The sequence below is a fragment of the Lepidochelys kempii genome, chromosome 9 (genome assembly GCF_965140285.1).
Source record: "Lepidochelys kempii isolate rLepKem1 chromosome 9, rLepKem1.hap1, whole genome shotgun sequence".
NCBI lineage: Eukaryota > Metazoa > Chordata > Testudines > Cheloniidae > Lepidochelys > Lepidochelys kempii.
In genome coordinates this window covers 19,357,910-19,375,813 of record NC_136388.1, presented here as the reverse complement: position 1 = coordinate 19,375,813, position 17,904 = coordinate 19,357,910, and the positions used below count along the sequence as shown (strand labels likewise).

Sequence of the window (17,904 nt, the reverse complement as noted above, 5' to 3'; positions counted from 1 at the left end):
GCAAAGGAAGCTGTCAGACCTTTCTCTTGGCGTTTACATCTTTATTTTCATCTGCTTCTCCATCATCTCAGTGTTATTCAGATCTCTTTAGTCTGCCAACATGGACTATAAATTTCACCAAAGCCTGCTGTCTCAGGAAAATTCTGATAATACTTCCTTCTAGATTGGACCAAGGATAGCATCTTACTGTATTTTGCTTCACATTCAAGCCAGAACCAAGAAGTACAGATTAATGGGGAAATAATTATCTACATTTTTGTTTTGAAGCCACAAAAAAGATTCCTTTGGAGTTTGTGGAAAACATTAGTGGGGATTTATATGAACCAAATCTGGGGCTCAGTCCTACAAACCTAAGGGCCCACTTCTGCAAAATAGTGTTCTCCTTCAGCTCCCAATAACTTCACTGAGGGACTTGCCTGAATAATGACTACACACTACAGGATAGGGCCCATGATCTACAGATTGTAATTTTTCTACCTAATCAGGAAAACTGAGGTTATATTTCTGGTCTTTGGGAAACTGATTCGACTGACACTATGTCAAATCTAGTCACTTAGGAGTAAATCTGAATCCATCCTTCAATGTGCAGAGAGCTCCTCGCTACAGTGAATATGGGCTGGTTCCATTGGGTGAAGAAGGACAGAATTATTCAAGGGTTGGGGTGCTCAGTGGGCATTTGCATCACCTAACCAGCTAGGTGCATAGGGTAAAGAGGGAGAGATGAGCAGGGAAAGGCTGGCACTGGCTGTGGATCCATTACTTTGAGCCATTGCTGCCTGATAAGCAGAGGTGCTACACAGACTGGCTGCACAGTGGTTCTATAACATAGGGGAAGGATTCTTTTTATCCTTGGCTCCTAGTAGGGAATATTAATGTGTGAGAATATATGAACTGTGTGGTGATTCCCAGGGACTGGGCCTTAAAGAAGCAATTATTCAAGGTTTAATAACTCTCTTAAAAACCCCTTTGCTTTAACAAGCAGTTAACATTTGTTGTGTCCAGAAAAGTTATCGTTTGTTTATGTCAACTAAATTACAACTGAAGCAAGGTTCATAATGCTGTGACATAATGCTTTAGCATAATGCTGCTAAAGATCTACATCAGCTGTGCTTTCCAGACAATATTATAAAATACTGATATTTCTATTTAAAAAATTACACTTTCTGTAATAGATTACAATGTTTCCTTGAAGTGAGACTTTAAGCCGCTAGTGTTTATGATAACATGTACATCATTAATCTTCATACTTTAATCTCTATAGTCCTATTTGACATACGCTGAAGGGTATGAGTGCCATATATTGTTTATTGAGATACAAGAGAGAATATAAACTAAAAGATCTGGGGAATCAATATTATATTCATGACATTTTATTTAATTTACAAAATATGCTTTATTGCTAAACATGTTAGATAGTTCCTTGTATGTTTGCCTTGATCAATGGTAATATGGACATTCTCAAAAGGGTAAACCTATTAATTAGAGACCTGCACAGCTTTCCTTCTTGCTAGTGTAATCATTAAATTGATTTTTCCAGTCCATCATGTAATTGTTCCAGCGATGGAATCCTGCTTTCCATTCTCGTTCTGCTTCATCAATATTTCCTGTAAAACACATAATGGGTTGTATTAATCTAAATTTGAATATTTTTTTACATTAATTGAAAAATAATGTTGATTACCAGTGCCATTTTCTCTAAATGGCACAACAGTTTCTCCTCCCTCTCTCTCATCCCTAACTATTGGAAATTTAGTGGCTAATATTTTAGCACTGCATCAGAAAGTAGCGACTTAAAATGAAGAACTATCATTCTGGCATAATCTTAGGTGTTATACATTGATGAAGATGAATTTGTTCTCTTTACACTGTATATATGTTTATCAAATAAACGTGTACGGTTTATCTCAGCTTTTAAAAGCAACCTCTGTTTATTTTCATCAAAATAGAATTATTTAATACATAGTTTAGAGTACAGCCCAGAAGCCCCAATAAGGATCATATCTCCACTGTGCTAGGTGCTTGTGATGGAGTATATAAACCCTACAGTGGTATGGAAGGGGTTAAGGAGCTGCTTTGGGCTGGAGTGGCACTGCCTCCTCACCTGTAAATCATTCCAAGACAGGAGGAGTTGTTAAAGGGAGGGAACTCCACTCAGATAGGGTAACACCCTGGGAAGGAAACACTGTTGAATTTCTCCAGCCCCAGGAGAGGTGATAGCCTGCAGAAAGAGGGTGCAGATCACCTGAGCTAAAAGGGAGAGCGGGGGACTGAGACTTGCAGTGGAGACCAGGGAACTCTGAAGTGGACAGTAATCCTCCCAGGGCCCTCTGAAGTAACAACAGCCCATGTCCTGGAGGGAACTGTTGACAGATTTTTCTTTTCCTTTCTTTTGTTTAACCTCATTTGCTATCTGAGGGCTGTTTTGTTGAGTCACCTGAGACCCTGAGAGGGGATGAAACAACCAAGAGGCCTTGGTCGAAGAGATGAGCTGTGGTCAGCTAGAAAGACACACCTTGCAGCACCTGTTGGGGTGGGGGCAATTTAACTCATGTCTGCACTCCCCACATAGCTCCTACAGGGGGCACTCTACCACCAACAGATTTATGGCAGTGCTGTACAAAAACTTATAGAGATATGTGGTGGAATCACGGATCCATTCAAGTTAAGGCTGTGGCAGAGAAGTTAAATGAAATATTTGCACCTGAGCCATTCTTTTTAGGTAACATATCAAAGGAACTGTCCCAGATTGAGGTGTCAGTAGAGGAAGTTTTGGAACAAATAGATAAATTAAACAGTAACAATTCTCCAGGACTGGATGATATTCATCTAAAGGTTCTGAATGAACTCAGATATTAAATTGAAGAACTATGAATTGTGGTATATTACCTATCACTTAAATCAGACTCTATACCAGATGACTGGAGGATAGTTAATGTAATGCCAATTTTTAAAAAAGGCTCCAAAGGTGATGGCAATTACAGAGAATCATAGAATATCAGAGTTGGAAGGGACCTCAGGAGGTCATCTAGTACAACCTCCTGCTCAAAGCAGGACCAATCCCCAACTAAAGCATCCCAGCCAGGGCTTTGTCAAGCCTGACCTTAAAAACATCTAAGGAAGGAGATTCCACCACCTCCCTAGGTAACCCATTCCAGTGCTTCACCACCTTCTAGTGAAAAAGCTTCCTAATATCCAGCCTAAACCTCCCCCACTGCTATGTACAGGTTGGTAAGCCTAACTTCAGTACCAGGAAAATTGATTGAAGCTATACTAGAGAACAGAATTACCAGATACAGAGATGATCATGATAGGGTAGAGTCAAGATGGCTTTTGTAAAGGGAAATCATGCCTCATCAATCTGTTAGAATTATTTGAAGGTGTCAACAAGCATGTGGACAAGAATGATCCTTGCAAGTTGATATAGTGTATCTGAACTTTCAGAAAGCCTTTGACATGGTCCCATACCAAAGGACCTTAATCAAAGTAACCAGTCCTGGGATAAGAGGAAAGGTCCTCTCATGGATCTGTAACTAGTTAAAAGTTAGGAAACAAAGGATAGGAACAATTGGTCAGTTTTCACAGTGGAGAGGGGTAAATAGTGGAGTCCCCCAAAGACCTGTGCTGGGATCTGCGCTGTTCAACATATTCATAATTTATCTGGGAAGTTTTCAGGCAATAATAAATTACTTAAGATAAATTCAAAGCTGACTGTGAAGAGTTACAGAGTGATCACACAAAAGTGGGTGACTGGGCAAAAAAATGAATTTTTTTTAAGAAGAAATTTAATGTTAAGAAGTGCAAAGTGATATACATGGGAAAACATAATCCCAACTATACATACCAAATGATAGGATCTAAATTAGCTGCTACCACTCAAAAAGATCTTGGAGTCATTGTCGATAGTTCTCTGAAAATATCTGCTTAATGTTTTCATTAATGTACAGAATGTTAGCAACTATTAGGACAGGGGTACATAATAAGACTGAAAATATCATAATGCTACTACATGATATGCCCATAGGTTGAATACTGAGTGCAGTTTTGACCTCTCCATCTGAAAAAAAAGAGATATATTAAAATGCAAGAGGTACAAACAAGGGAAACAAAAATAATTAGGATCATGGAACAGCTTCCATAAAAGGCAGATTAAAAAGACTGGGAGTGTTCATTTTAGAAATGAGATGACTAAGTGGTGATATGAGAGAGGTCTATAAAATCATGAATGGGGTGGAGAAAGTGAATAGGGAAGAGTTATTTACCCCTTAACACAAGAACCAGAAGTTACTCAATGAAATTAATAATTAGCAGGTTTAAAACAAACATAAGGAAGTACTTCACAGTCAACTGTGGAACACTTTGCAAAGGGATGTTATGAAGGACAAAAGTATAACTGGGTTGAAAAAAGAATTAGATAAGTTCATGGAGGATTGGTCCATTAATGGCTATTAGCCAAGATGGTCAGGAATACAACCTCATGCTTTGACTGCTAGCAGCTGGGAGTGGATGATAGCAAAGGGATCATTTGATAATTGCCCTGCTGTGTTCATTCTCTTTTAAGCGTCTGGCACTGGTTATTGTCAGAAGACAGGTTACAGGACTAGATGGACCAATGGTCTAGCCCAGTATGGCCATTCTTATGTCAGAAGGGATAAAGTTTATTTATTTGCAGGTCAGCTGAATTTTTCCAAGCCTGTTTGGTCTGGAAATCAGGTTGGTAATTTAATGATAAGAGACTTTTAAATAAGATTTTAATTCCTTCCTAGTTTCAATTATAGCAGAAGTAATTCAGTACCTTTGCTTCCAGAACATAGTGAAGGCAAGAAGAATGAAGATGTGCAAAAAATAAAAAAAATAGATGAACCAAACTTTTTGTTTTCAAAGCTCCAAAATAGTTAGGGCTTCACTAGATTTGAGTTTTGGGAAAATTTCAGGTAATTTCTTATTTTCTCCTGGCCAGTTTTCTCATTATCAATCCCCCCAAAACTTGGGCTTTCCCAATATTGATAACATTAAAAACTTTTTTTGGTCAATAAACTATGTAAATATGATTCATAAGACCTATAAGGAGCAGATATACTCAATACTAAATGTTCTACTTTTACAGTCACTTTTTTTTCACCATAAAGTGTTGCTCTCTGCTTATATATATATTTTTTACTTTAAATAAGAAATCAGACTCTTAGATAAAGCCAGATTATTTGCAACTATGTCAAATGGATGGGTAATTTAGCTTTGGACCATTACTAGTACTATTTTGAGAAAAACACCTGGATCTTATTGCTTTTCTTAGGCTTGATTATGATTATCCAGTCTCATTTATCCATGCAAAGTTGCCCAATTATTGATTCAGACAACTGTTACATTTCTTCCTGAATATTTCAGGTACAGAGGCTCAGATATTTGTGAAGTCTTAATGACTGGAAAGTATTCATGCCCAAATTTTTTATAAAGTTGAATACATCTCCTGTCCATACATCTCTAATCAGAAATAATTTATCTGGACCATAAATTATGAGACACTTCAGTGCTACCTAATGACATTAATAAAAAGTGAGTGAGCTATAGAAAACGGAGAATGAGAAATTCAAACTAGCCACCATTATGAATCTAAAAAGGAAAGAGAGACACTAAAGCCCTGAAATAAGAACCTGGGTTCCCATTTGTTTGCTCTTTTTCAGTGATAAGATCAAAATTGAAGTCACAAGTCAATGCATCCCATTATCACCAACATCATCAATCTCTTTGAAGCAACCACCTGTGACTTAGATGGGCTGGCAGAAAGAAGGCAAAAAGAGATTAGAGAATTCATCTTGACCAATAATTACAATTCAGAGCATGAGGTTACTTGAATTCACTACCATATAACAAAAGTCAACCAATGAAATAATTAATACATTTTAACAGATGCAACAGCATAAATGCAGTTTTATATGGCCAAATCTCCTTATATTTGCAAATCTCGAAAAGTTTTGTAGTTGATTATCCAAAAAGATTTGCAGGACATGATTATAAATAAAAATTATAAATTATAAAAAATAACAATAAATAATAATAATGAACAATAGATACATAATAATTAACGCTAAAGAGAATCTTTTTTGGATCAGGCCTTTAATGCTCATGAAAGGGGCTGGTTTGACAAAGCAAGAAAGCAAAGTGTTCAAGATACCCACAGATCAAACAGTTGGCAGCACATCCCTTCCCACATGGCTTTGGTGATGTCACAGTACCCTAATTTCAGTGGAGTTACATCAGAGATAAATTTGGCTCCATGCCCTTATTTGCCCCTCTGTTAAATCTGCCAAAAGGGCACCAGTTGTGAATGTATTTTTGTGTTATGGACACTAGGAGCTGGACAGAGGTCATGTAACAGTTATGATATAGTATAATTTACTAGGAAACATAAGGCAGGAGTAATATTTCCTTCCTACCCAGTTGCTATTAGGTACTGTACCTGCAAATATCTTCCTGACTCTTAGCTCTGATAAATATTAAGAACTGTCCAGGTACAAGGCTCTGGAGGATTAGGTGTATTTTGAAATCTCTCTTGGATATTCTTTAGTCATCCATACAATTTCGGGAGATCTGTGCATCTTTAACCAACAAAGCAGGTTTTATTGTTTGCTTGTTTGTTTTTAAGGAAATCACCAGATTTTTATTTTCTTCTAACAGTAAGTAGAAATGTTTGGATGATACAATATCGTAATAAGTTTTACCTCCCTTACTAACTAGGGTGCAGGAGGGTGGGGTTAGACAAATAAAATGAATGGGCAGAGGACTTTAGGGGCCATATCCTACCACCCTTATATTAAGTATTGCCTTACTCTGAGACTAGTCCCACTGGCATCAATGGGACTACTCAACATGAGTTATGGTTGCTGAATCTAACCCAAAGTAATATGGAAACTGGTTCTGATATTGAACTTTCTGACTTGTGGCATAAGAACATAAGAACGTCTTCCTTTTGTTTGTTTTAAACTTGATGCCTATTAATTTTGTTTTGTGACCCCTAGTTCTTGTGTTATGAGAAGGCATTTTAATGATCTACATACAGCTGACTATTTGTCTAATGTATAATACTTTTGGATACTATTTTTGTACATGTAAGATGTTCAAGTTTAATTCTTAGTTTTCTTAGGATATTTTTCTTAGCACATTCACAAAATCCATTGATAGGACTATTCTGACATTTTATCTTTGTTTTGTTATTTCATAGGTAATATATAATGACACAATCTCACTATAAATTAAAAATATATATATTTTTAAAAAGACCAGAGGAACTAAAAGTTGTTCGACCTATAGCCAGCTCAAGGGGAAACAGACACAGTGGTAGTTAGGGCTCTGGATGCATTACAGGTTGTTGGAGTATTGGAAGGAACATTCATTTGGATACACAATATTTTGATCATTAAGATCTTTTAGAACTGGAGGCTGCTAAAGAGTTAACAAACTTCTTTTGAGAAAATGAATCCATGATTCTAGTTCCTATTCCTTACAGTTAAGGACTAATGTCTTCTGGCTCTTAAACCTGATAACCCTTTTAGAATCTGTCATCAGGAAAACTGCTGTGAATTGTGCCAGTGCTAATACCCGCAGACTAATCTTTTTGCCTTTGTGCACGATAAATATTTAAGCCTGTTCCTCCCATGGTGTTGAGCGCCCTGAGTTTTTCTTAAGGCCAGTGAGAGTTGAGGGTTTTCAGTCCCCTGCTGGACACGTCAGCTCCCGGCAGGACTGCAACCTGAGGCAGCAAGAGTTCTGTCTTCTTCAGAATCAAGAGCACGCGCCCGACAATTCCAGGGCCCAATTTACCAGGCTACTTGTATTGTCAGAACAAAAATATATATATATTGCCACTAAGGCCCTCAATGATAGCGTGATAATCCACCCCAAAGTAAAGACACTAGAAAACCCACAAAACTGTACCAACAGTAAATACTTTAGAAATATTCAGAGACTGGCATTTCCATTTGTGTCTCTTCCTGCTATCTGGATATATGAGATTTGTTTTTCTCTTATTAATTTTCTAAATCTGCAGCCATACTATAAGCTTTGCCAGCTCTGGGCATTTTACTTCTCTAGGAAACTGGAAAAGATCCACCCTTGCAGCCTGGAGTCACTAAACATTTTGCTGTCTCTTATATTTTACTTCTTTAGCCAACTGTCTGTCTTGCCTAGAGTGTGGTCGACCAAGCTTTGCTTACATGTTACATACTGGTGCTGGTCATTATGTAGATAGGAGACCTCAAAGTAATAAACAGAATAGCAAAGGAAGATGAGCTAGTGGGTGGCTCAGTACCAAACTGATTCCCCAGCATCGTGACAGAGGACACATCATAGCGGGAGGTGCCATTTTTCAGATAAAACTGAGGCTCTGACCACTTGAGGTAATTAAAATATTCAACTGCACTTTTTGCAAGAGTAGACATGTCAGTTTGGGTGTCCTCTTCAGATTCCAGTTGGAATCATTACACTCCTGTCTACCTAAATTCCAGCTGCACTTTCAACTGGATATGATATTTTTCTTCACTTCTGTCCTAATGTTGTGCAGTGTTGCTGTACATTAAAGCAGTTGTGACTTTCCACCTAAGAGGTGGCTGTGTTTCAGTGCTGGGTAAAGTGATCTGCAGATGTATCTCTGTCTATGGTATGTAAAGTGCTTTGAGTCCTTTGGGAACTAAAGAGATTTCAAAAATATTATTTTGTACTCAGTGGTTCATTGAAAGGAACCTTTGCAATGAAAGTGCAGCCTAGGAAGTTTATCAGTGGAAATTAAAATGATTTTTTTCTCACAGCTGGAATAGGTTGTGTGTAGGAAACATAAATATACAAAGGTCTAACGTTTCTGTTCTAAAGACTGGCAGTGCCAAAACACCACCACCCACTAGCAACATTCAGTCTCCTTCCTTTACTTTTGTCAAGAGTATGTTATGGAATCTTTCAAAAAATATTTTAAGCATGCATATTAAATTAGGGGTTAAAAGAAATGATTTATGGTAGATCAAGAAACATACTTTCATTTTTCTAGGCAGATTGCGAGAGGTGGTTTGTAATCCTTCCCAGCCCAAGGCCATGCAAGGCAACTCTGCTGGCCTGCCAAGAGATGCTGAAGCATGTGTGTTGATATAAATCGTGTCACAGAACATTTGGTATACACAGTACATTCGTATATCAATAACATCATCCAAACAGATGGAGTATACAATTATCATTTTTATGAGTAATGCCTAATGATCAAAACACGGATTAAACCAACTTTGTGTACATCTGAAATACCCATGTCTCACCTGAAAATGACCCAAATTCGCACACACAAAAAATATACTTGCTATTTTGTAAAATCTCCCACGTAGTCGCCAAATGGCAGGGTGTCGTGATAAGAGACACAGCAAAGCGTCACCCAATCAGCAAATAATACTTTGAATTGGTTACAAATGCTGCTTCCTTTCTCTTTTTTATTTAATAAAATGAGGTCTGATGCTGAGAGCTACTGAGCATCACCTACAACATACTAATGAGCCCAACCTACTTCTATTGAAGTGAATGGGAACACTGCACTCCGATAATGTGGCATAGTTATAAGAACCTAAATAAATCAGAATAGATTAAAGCAAATGGTTTCAATAGACAATTTGAGACCATTCCCATGATCCAGTCCTATCCCTTTAGATTCTGTGATTTCAAGTCCAGTAAACTGCCGTGATATGATCTCAATCGAGTATAAAAATATTGATCTCATCACACTCCCTTTGAAGTAAATGGGAAAAGTAATAATGATTTCAGTAGGAGCACGATCAGAGCTGTAACAGACCAAAGGGCACAAAATGGGAATGAATTAACCATTTCAGAAAAACAGAACAAAAACGAACTATTGCCGCCACGGACACTTACCCACTTCTAGAGCCAACCTTAAACTGAACCTTATGGAAGGGTGTGAAATTATGATTTAACCTTTCCAAACCCTGATTTGCTTTTCACACACTTCTTTCCTTCTAGGCTTAGATGAGGGTTGGAACTCTGACATTTTTTTTTTATAAAGACTGTTCCTGAAGAACATCCAGAGGCTCACAACCCTCATCTGTACCATTGGCTCATTAAAATGCAAGCTACCAGAACCCTGACAGGAAAATCAGTTTTCAAGAGATATCTAGCCAGGTATTGAAGTCTGAATGGATTTGGATCACAGAGCAAAGTTTCCAAAATTTTCAGTCTTCATAACTAAACCCAAACTCCAAACCTCCCTGAAACTATAACTCCAAACCTGGTGACAATTATCCATCACTAATAAAAAAATTATGAAAAGTGATTTAGAAAAACACTCCTAAAGCACTATGCAGACAATCTTAATTAAAATCCAGTGATATTTTGCATTGGCTAAACCCTGAGGTCTCTCCGTTCTTTTTACACAGTCTTTATATAACTACTGCATGGTTGTCACCAGAGATTGAGCCCTGGAACTCCAGAAATAAATCACAAGCTTCTACAGCGTGGTCCTAAAGAACCAAATCCCGCAGCTGGCAGCAGCAGCAGTAAACTCACATCCTCTGTGGATTAGGTACAAAGGGTAGAGAAAACCCAGTCTAAGCATCTGCACCCGTGGCAGTTCAAATCCCAGACAAGCTCCCATTTTTGGCCATCATGGTCATCACTGAGGACCGAACTTGGTACTTCCAGCATTAACAGCCTGCTGCACTATAGCTTCACCAAAAGCCCCTCACATGGAAGCAGACAGACCTGTTCTCTATCAGACACATTTGAGTTTGCATAACACACTGAAGAGTAACAAGGCAAACTCCTGCTGAAGTGAATAAGAGTTTGCTTGAGAAAAGACATCAGGATTTGATTCCATTGAAATAACATTTTCAAATATAAGCTTGGAGATTCAAATTGAAATACAGTGCTACTATCAGGAAAGTGAGCTTGTATTGAGCAGCATACCCTATGTATGCATATTTACCAAAAGTTTACCTGTTATCTCCAGGACTTTGGGAAAAAATACATTCCAGAATCGACACTGCTGGGCACGTAATTTTGTATATATCTTTGAAGCATCAGTGTTTAATGTTAAGTATTTTTGTTCAGTGGTAGTGAAGATTGGCCATCTGGTTCCATTAATCTGAGTCCCATTTGGAGTTCTAAATGATTAAAGAGAAATATTTCATTTCTCATGGGAAATTACCTGTGCACATCAATAGAATAAAATTATACTATTGACAAGTTATTTTATTTCAGACATCAGCATGTTAGTTTGGAATTACTGGAGCACCTTTTGTACATGATAGAAATAAAGCCACTACCCAAAACAGTAAAACTTTAAATTTTACATATCACTAAGGTTAATTAACAAAGTAAAACTAAATATATTCAGATTAGTTTTTGTTTTTTTCTTATCCTAATGGAAAAATGAAGTTAATAAAACCAACCTACATAAATTGCATATGTTGAACCCAGAAGGTCTGACAGAAGATATAATCTGTTACAGGTGACCCCAAAACAGTAAATTTAGGAGCTTGCATTACATATATTTTAATATAAATGCTAACATCTAATTCTAATGAAGTGACTGGACTCCACCTTGGTTAAAGCAAGGTCGAAAAGAGGAAGATGATGTATTTTGTATTAGAAGAAAAGGCCCTTAACTACAATGTGCTAAATACCCCCATTGTGTAATTGAGCACACTGAATCACAACTCATTCTGAACCCAAAGAGAATTAAAAGGTGCTCAGCATCTAGTACAGGGGCGAGCAAACTTTTTGGCCTGAGGGCCACATTGGGTTTCCGAAATTGTATGGAGGGCCGGTTAGGGGTGGTCTTGCCTCCCCAAACAGCCAGGCGTGGCCCGGCCCCCAACCCCTATCTGACCCCCCCTGCTTCTTGCCCCCTGATGTCTCTCCCTGGGACTCTTGCCCCATCCACCCCGTCCGTCCCCTGACTGCCCCCCCACCCCATCCAACCCCTCCTGTCATTCCTGGCTGCCCCCCCGGGACCCCTGCCCCATCCACCCCCCCATCCTCTGACTGCCCCCAGAACCCCTGCCCCTGACTGCCCCCCGCCACCCCATCCAATCCCCCCTTCCTGACTGCCCCCCTGGGATCCCTGCCCCCATTCAAACCCCCTGTTCCCTGCCCTCTGACTGCCTCGACCCCTATCCACACCACCGCCCCCTGACCACCACCCTGAACTCCCTTGTCCTTTATCCAAGACCCCCTGCTCCCTGCCCCCTTACCGCGCTGCCTGGAGCACTGGTGGCTGGCGGCCCTACAGACGAGCCGCCCATAGTACCAGGACAGGCAGCCGTGCCGCGCAGCCAGAGCCAGCCACGCCACCGCGCAGCACAGAGCACCGGGTCAGGCGGCGGCTCTGTAACTGCGCTGCCCGGCAGGAGCTCGCAGCTCTGCCGCCCAGAGCATTGTGCTGGTGGCACAGTGAGCTGAGGTTGCAGGAGAGGGGGAACAACAGGGGAAGAAGGGCCAGGGGCTAGTCTCCCAAGCCAAGATCTCAGGGGCCGGGCAGGCGAGTCCCGTGGGCTGGATGTGGCCCACGGGCCTTAGTTTGCCCACCTCTGATCTAGTAGGATGCAATTAACTTCCAACCGGAACAGGGCCATGATTATTATTAGTTGTAGTGGTGGTAAATATTATAATAGGACCAAGGGATAAACTGAATTTAAGATGGGGATGTGGTTTAAGGCCATAAAGATTTTTATTAATCTTTTTTCCAGAGAGGGGTGAGTTTTATTGTGTAGAAACAGATAGGACTTGATGAAAAAGAAGTTGGTTTAAGTTGTAGAAGAGAGGAAGTCTTAAAATCATTTATTGGTGCAGGAGGCCTTTGAGATAGAGTATGGTTTACATAAAGATGGGTGTTTTTTGACTATTAAAAGGCATGGCTTAGGGCTTGGCAGCTTAGGGCTTGGCTACACTTGTGAGTGAGAATGCATTAAAGGAGCCCCGGGCGCATTAGCTCACTACCCGTCCACACTGGCAAGGCACGTAGAGCGCTCTGACTCCATGGCTACAGCGCTGCTAGTACTCCACCTTGGCGAGTGGAATAACGTTTGCTGAGCCCCTGCTGGAGCGCCGCGGCTCCAGTGTGGACGCCCTGGTCCTATAGTGCGCTCTGATCGGCCTCCAGGAGTGTCCCACAATGCCAGTGCTAGCCACTCGGGTCATCACTTTGAACTCTACTGCCCTGCCCTCAGGTGACCAACCGTCAGACCCGCCCTTTAAATTCGCTGGGAATTCTGAAAATCCCCTTCCTGTTTGCTCAGCCAGGCATGGAGTGCTCGCAGCGAATCTTTCCAGGTGACCATGCCTCCACGTGCCAGGCGATCCCCAGTACGGAGCAATGGCGAGGTGCTGGACTTCATTAGTGTTTGCGGGGAGGAAGCTGTCCAGTCCCAGCTGCGCTCCAGCCGTAAGAATTACGATACCTTCGCGCAGATATCAAGGGACATGATGGAAAGGGGCCATGACTGGGACGCACTGCAGTGGAGGATTAAAGCGAAGGAGCTGCAGAATGCCTACCGCAAAGCCCGCAAGGCAAACAGCCGTTCCGGTGCTGCCCCTGAGACCTGCCATTTCTACAAAGAGCTGGACACGATATTTGGGGCCAACCACACCTCCACTCCGAGTACCATCATCGACATCTCGGAAGCCAGTGCAACAAGGCGGGAGGAGGAGGAGCAAAATGGGAGCGAGGGTGCTGAGGTGGAGGAAGACACCCTGGAATCCCTAGATGCATGCAGCCAGGAGCTGTTCTCAAGCCCGGAGGAAGGTAGCCAGTCGTGGTGGCTGGTGCTTGGGGAAGGACAAACACCAGAGGAGGTTCCCAGTAAGCAGCTTTTATTTTGGGAAGGAAGTTATTTGGTGTGGGCTCTTGGGGTGAGGAGGATTAGGGCTGCATGCATGCCTAGATGCGGAATAGGGCGTTGATGTGCTCTCTCACATTGCGTTAATCAGCCTCGGTGATCTCTTCACAGGTCTCATCCAGAACATGGGCAATGTGCTTGCACAGGTTTCTCGGGAGAGCTACTGTGGTCCTTGTTCCAGTAGGAATAACTTGTCCGCGCCACTGTGCCATGAGGGGCAGGGGGACCATTGCTGCACATAGGCAAGCTGTATATGGGCCAGGGCGGAATCCGCATTGCAGTAGAAGACCCTCCCTTGCTTCCCAGGTAACCCTCAGCAGCGAGATATCTTCCATGATGAACCGCTGTGGAAAATGTGGGGACAGTGTTCAGTGTAGGGGCCTCCTGCCACTGTTGGCTCTCCTCAAGGCACAGAAACCCAGAGGACAGTACAGCTGTGAAACAGTCAGTCACGCTTGACCCTGTGCTTACTCACCATTTTGGGACTCCCGGGGGTTATGTGCGCTTGCTTTGGGATGGGCAAATTATGCTATTGTGCAGACTGTGTTTGCCCTTAAGTATGGGGGAATCATTGCTCTGTCTGGTGTGAACAATGCTGCCTCTGTTAAGTGTTGCATTTTGCCTTTACAGATGCAACCTTGAGATCTCAGCTGTACGTATTATCACTGGCCAAAAGACTCCAAAGAATCAGAAAGAGGCCACGTAGAAGCAAGGAAGATATGTTGCATGAAGTAATGCAGCATTCAAGTCATGAAAATCAAAAACTGCAGGAGCGGTGGGACCCTGAAAGGAGGATCCACCAGCAGAATGAGGAGCGCCGGCACAAAAGCGCGGTGCTCTGACAGCAAAGCACGGATCAGCTGATAAGCATAATGGAACGCCAAGACTTGATCCAGGCGCTCGTAGCCATGCAGGCAGAACACTAATGTGCCCGACCCCCCCGCAGCCCTGGTCCCAAAACTCTTTCCCTTGTGCCCCCATGTCACCTCCAACCCATTTTCCCCAACATCTGGGTTCTTACCACCACCAGCTGCCTCCAACACCTGTAGCTTCACCACCCAGCCCTGAAAACTATGACCCTTACTCTCTGCACTCAACTCCCATCACCATGCAGTATAGCCATCCTGAAGGCTAGGTGGGCTGGTGCCAGAACTGGAATATGTGTGCCATCTATCGCCCCTCCACAGTTAGGGAAACTAATTTGTGCAAAGCCATCCACAATGTCATACATGTTACCCAGAGTCACAGTTCTTCTGAGCAGGATGCGATTAATGGCCCTGCCAACTTGCATCAATTCGATTCCAGTGGTCGACTTCCCCATTCTAAACTGGTTAATGACCGATCGGTAGCTGTCTGGAGTTGCCAGCTTCCAGACTGCAATAGCCACCTGCTTCTCCACCATCGGGCAGCTCTCAATCTCGTGTCCTTGCACCGCAGGGTGGGGGCAAGCTCCTCATACAGTCCCATGACAGTGGCTTTTCTCATCTGAAAGTTCTGCAGCCACTGCTCGTCATTCCAGACTTGCATGACTATGTGATCCCTCCACTCAGTGCTTGTTTCCTGAGCCCAAAAGCGGTGTTCCGTGGTGGTGAGCATGTCCGTGAATGCCACAAGCAAACTCGTGTCATATGTGTTACTCGAGTTGATATCATTGTTGGAGCCCTCACTGTCACTTTGGATCATAAGGAATAACTCGACTGCCAAACATGACATGCTGGCGAGACTCGTCAGCATACTCCTCAGCAGTTTGGGCTCCATGCCCGCAGACCAAAAGGGAAGACAGAGCGCGCAATACAAAAAGCGTTGAAAGATGGCGCCAAATGTGGACGGAAGCACAGGGATCACTGGGATGCGAACCGATGCATCACGGGGGGGTTGGGACAGGACCCAGAATGCCCCGCACTCCCCGCCCCATTCCCACAAGCCACAGTGCCAGAATAAGAAGAGGTGTTCTGTGGGATAGCTGCCCATAATGCACTGCTCCCAATACTGCTGCAAGTGCCGCAAATGTGGCCACGCCAGTGCGCTTGTTTCTGTCAGTGTGGGAAGACTGCAGCGCTTTCCCTACTGCGCTCTCTGAAGGCCGGTTTAACTCAAAGCACTCTACATCTGCAAGTGTAGCCATGCCCTTAGGCAGGGTGGAAAAACAGGTAATTAAACATCCTACTTCAGTGCTTCAAGTAGGCAAACACTTTTGCTTTCCTTGCTGGAAACTGCTGCCTAGGAGTCTGGAGTGTCTTCACCTCAGATAGTCAGTACAATGGTGAAGTCCTGGACAGTAGCTTTTCTGCCTGGCATCTGATGCATTATGTACACAGGACAGTCCCCTGACGCCACATCAGAAGTCTTTTTCATGGTATGAGGGCAATTCCAACCACATGCAGCTTCCTGAATAGCTGTTGAGGAGGAGGGGTGGCATTCAACATGGAAAAGTAAATAAGAGGAGTACATAGTTCAGGCCATAACTGACCTCTTTCAGAGGACAAAAATAAGTAGAGAATCCCAAAGGGTATGGAATTCAGATGAGTTCTACTTTCCAGTGATGCGGGTGGGGGTGGTTGGAGGATAAGTAATACTCATATTCAGTTATCTAAATATTTATAGAACACCAGGCCTATTCTCTGTATTCCGAATGAATCTAGTTATTGACCCATCTCTAGTGTTTTGCTTTATTTTAAAGCATTGGGTACTGGCCACTGGTGGAGACAGGATATTAGACTAAAAGATCCATTAATCTGATCTGGCATGACAATTTCTATGTTCCTAACTTGCTCACTTCTTTACTAATTCTGCTCTTATTAACTTATGGAACCCTTTTAACTGCACATTTATTTGTGGCTTCTGAAGACAGTGACTTAAATAGAGTTGACTTGTACTTCAGTTCAAAATCAGAGAACTAATAGTGCTGTCAGTATTCATTTAATAGCTTTATGCTATAAAATAAATCATGACATTCCAAATTGTAATTTACAGATAATAAGGAGGTTTATACCTATGAATGCAGATACACTTTACTAAAAGTGATTGAAAACATGATCAGATTAATACAGCATATTGCCATACAAGAACATGCTGATTATAACATTCTCTCTACATTGCTAGAGCACTTACCATCTTAACAAGAAATGTACTGTAACTCCCTTCTTACTGAAAACTTCCAAAGATTAAAAAACAGTTCCCAGATTCAACAATACAAAAAGACCACAGGATTATAATATTTTCAATTTGAAACAATTATTTAGGGTTGTAATCTATCTGCACACATCACACCTATTTTTCATTCCTTCTTGTTAATAATGTTGCCATGATCATTGTTATTCCCAATATAATCTGGAAAATTCCATGGTTTATGAAGTTAATACAGTTAATAGAAATTAACTGTATTAAGATAATGCTATGATTGCATGGGCAAGAAATCAAGTGCCAAGCAATGACAAAGATGAGGTTGTATGCACAGCATGAACTCTGCCCCCTTGTGGAAGCAGAGTTCTATGTAACTGGTGGGAACCTGGTCCTGCTGAAAATTTTCTGTGTAGGGCTCATCATGATCCATGGAAACCTGACTCCAGTTTCAGTGGCTGCCTATCTCCAAAGTCTCCTCTTCACCATCTCCCCAAAACTCCCACTCCCTAATCAACCCCAATTTCTGATGCCTCTTCCCCAGGAAACTCCACAGTTTGCCCACATACTAAAGAGCAAAGGAAGGGAGAAGCCACTCCTATGCTCAAGGGCGGCAGGTGAACCACTGCCTCAGGAAGGCTAGCCCCCCAGGCCCGCTCCTTCCATGCCCAGAACCCCCCACCACTGCAGCCGCTGGCCCCCTCACCAGGCTAGTGCCCTCAGCCTCGGAGCACCTCCAGCCCCGGAGTGTCAGGAGGCCGGGCAGTGTGGCCCCAGCCCCCCTAACCCCAGAGTGCTGGGAGGCCAGGCAGCACAGTCCCAGCACCCCCAGCCCTAGAACGTGGCCCCAGCCTCCCCTCATCTCAGCCCCAGAGTGCCAGGAGGCCAAGCAGCATGGCCCCAGCCCCTT

The 17,904-nt window shown here is 42.3% G+C and overlaps 1 protein-coding gene across 1 annotated transcript in view; it reads right to left on the bottom strand.

Annotated features, from left to right (window-relative positions):
* Positions 1 to 1,103: 1,103 nt before the first annotated feature.
* The window catches only part of BCHE (butyrylcholinesterase), a 46,110-nt gene continuing 29,309 nt past the window's right edge, over positions 1,104 to 17,904 (bottom strand). The window contains exons 3-4 of the mRNA XM_073359481.1: positions 10,972 to 11,138; positions 1,104 to 1,604 (exon numbers count right to left, since the gene is read on the bottom strand). Of these exons, the coding sequence (XP_073215582.1) occupies positions 1,480 to 1,604; positions 10,972 to 11,138 (292 nt within the window). The 3' untranslated portion in view covers positions 1,104 to 1,479. The remainder of the gene's footprint in view (positions 1,605 to 10,971; positions 11,139 to 17,904) is intronic.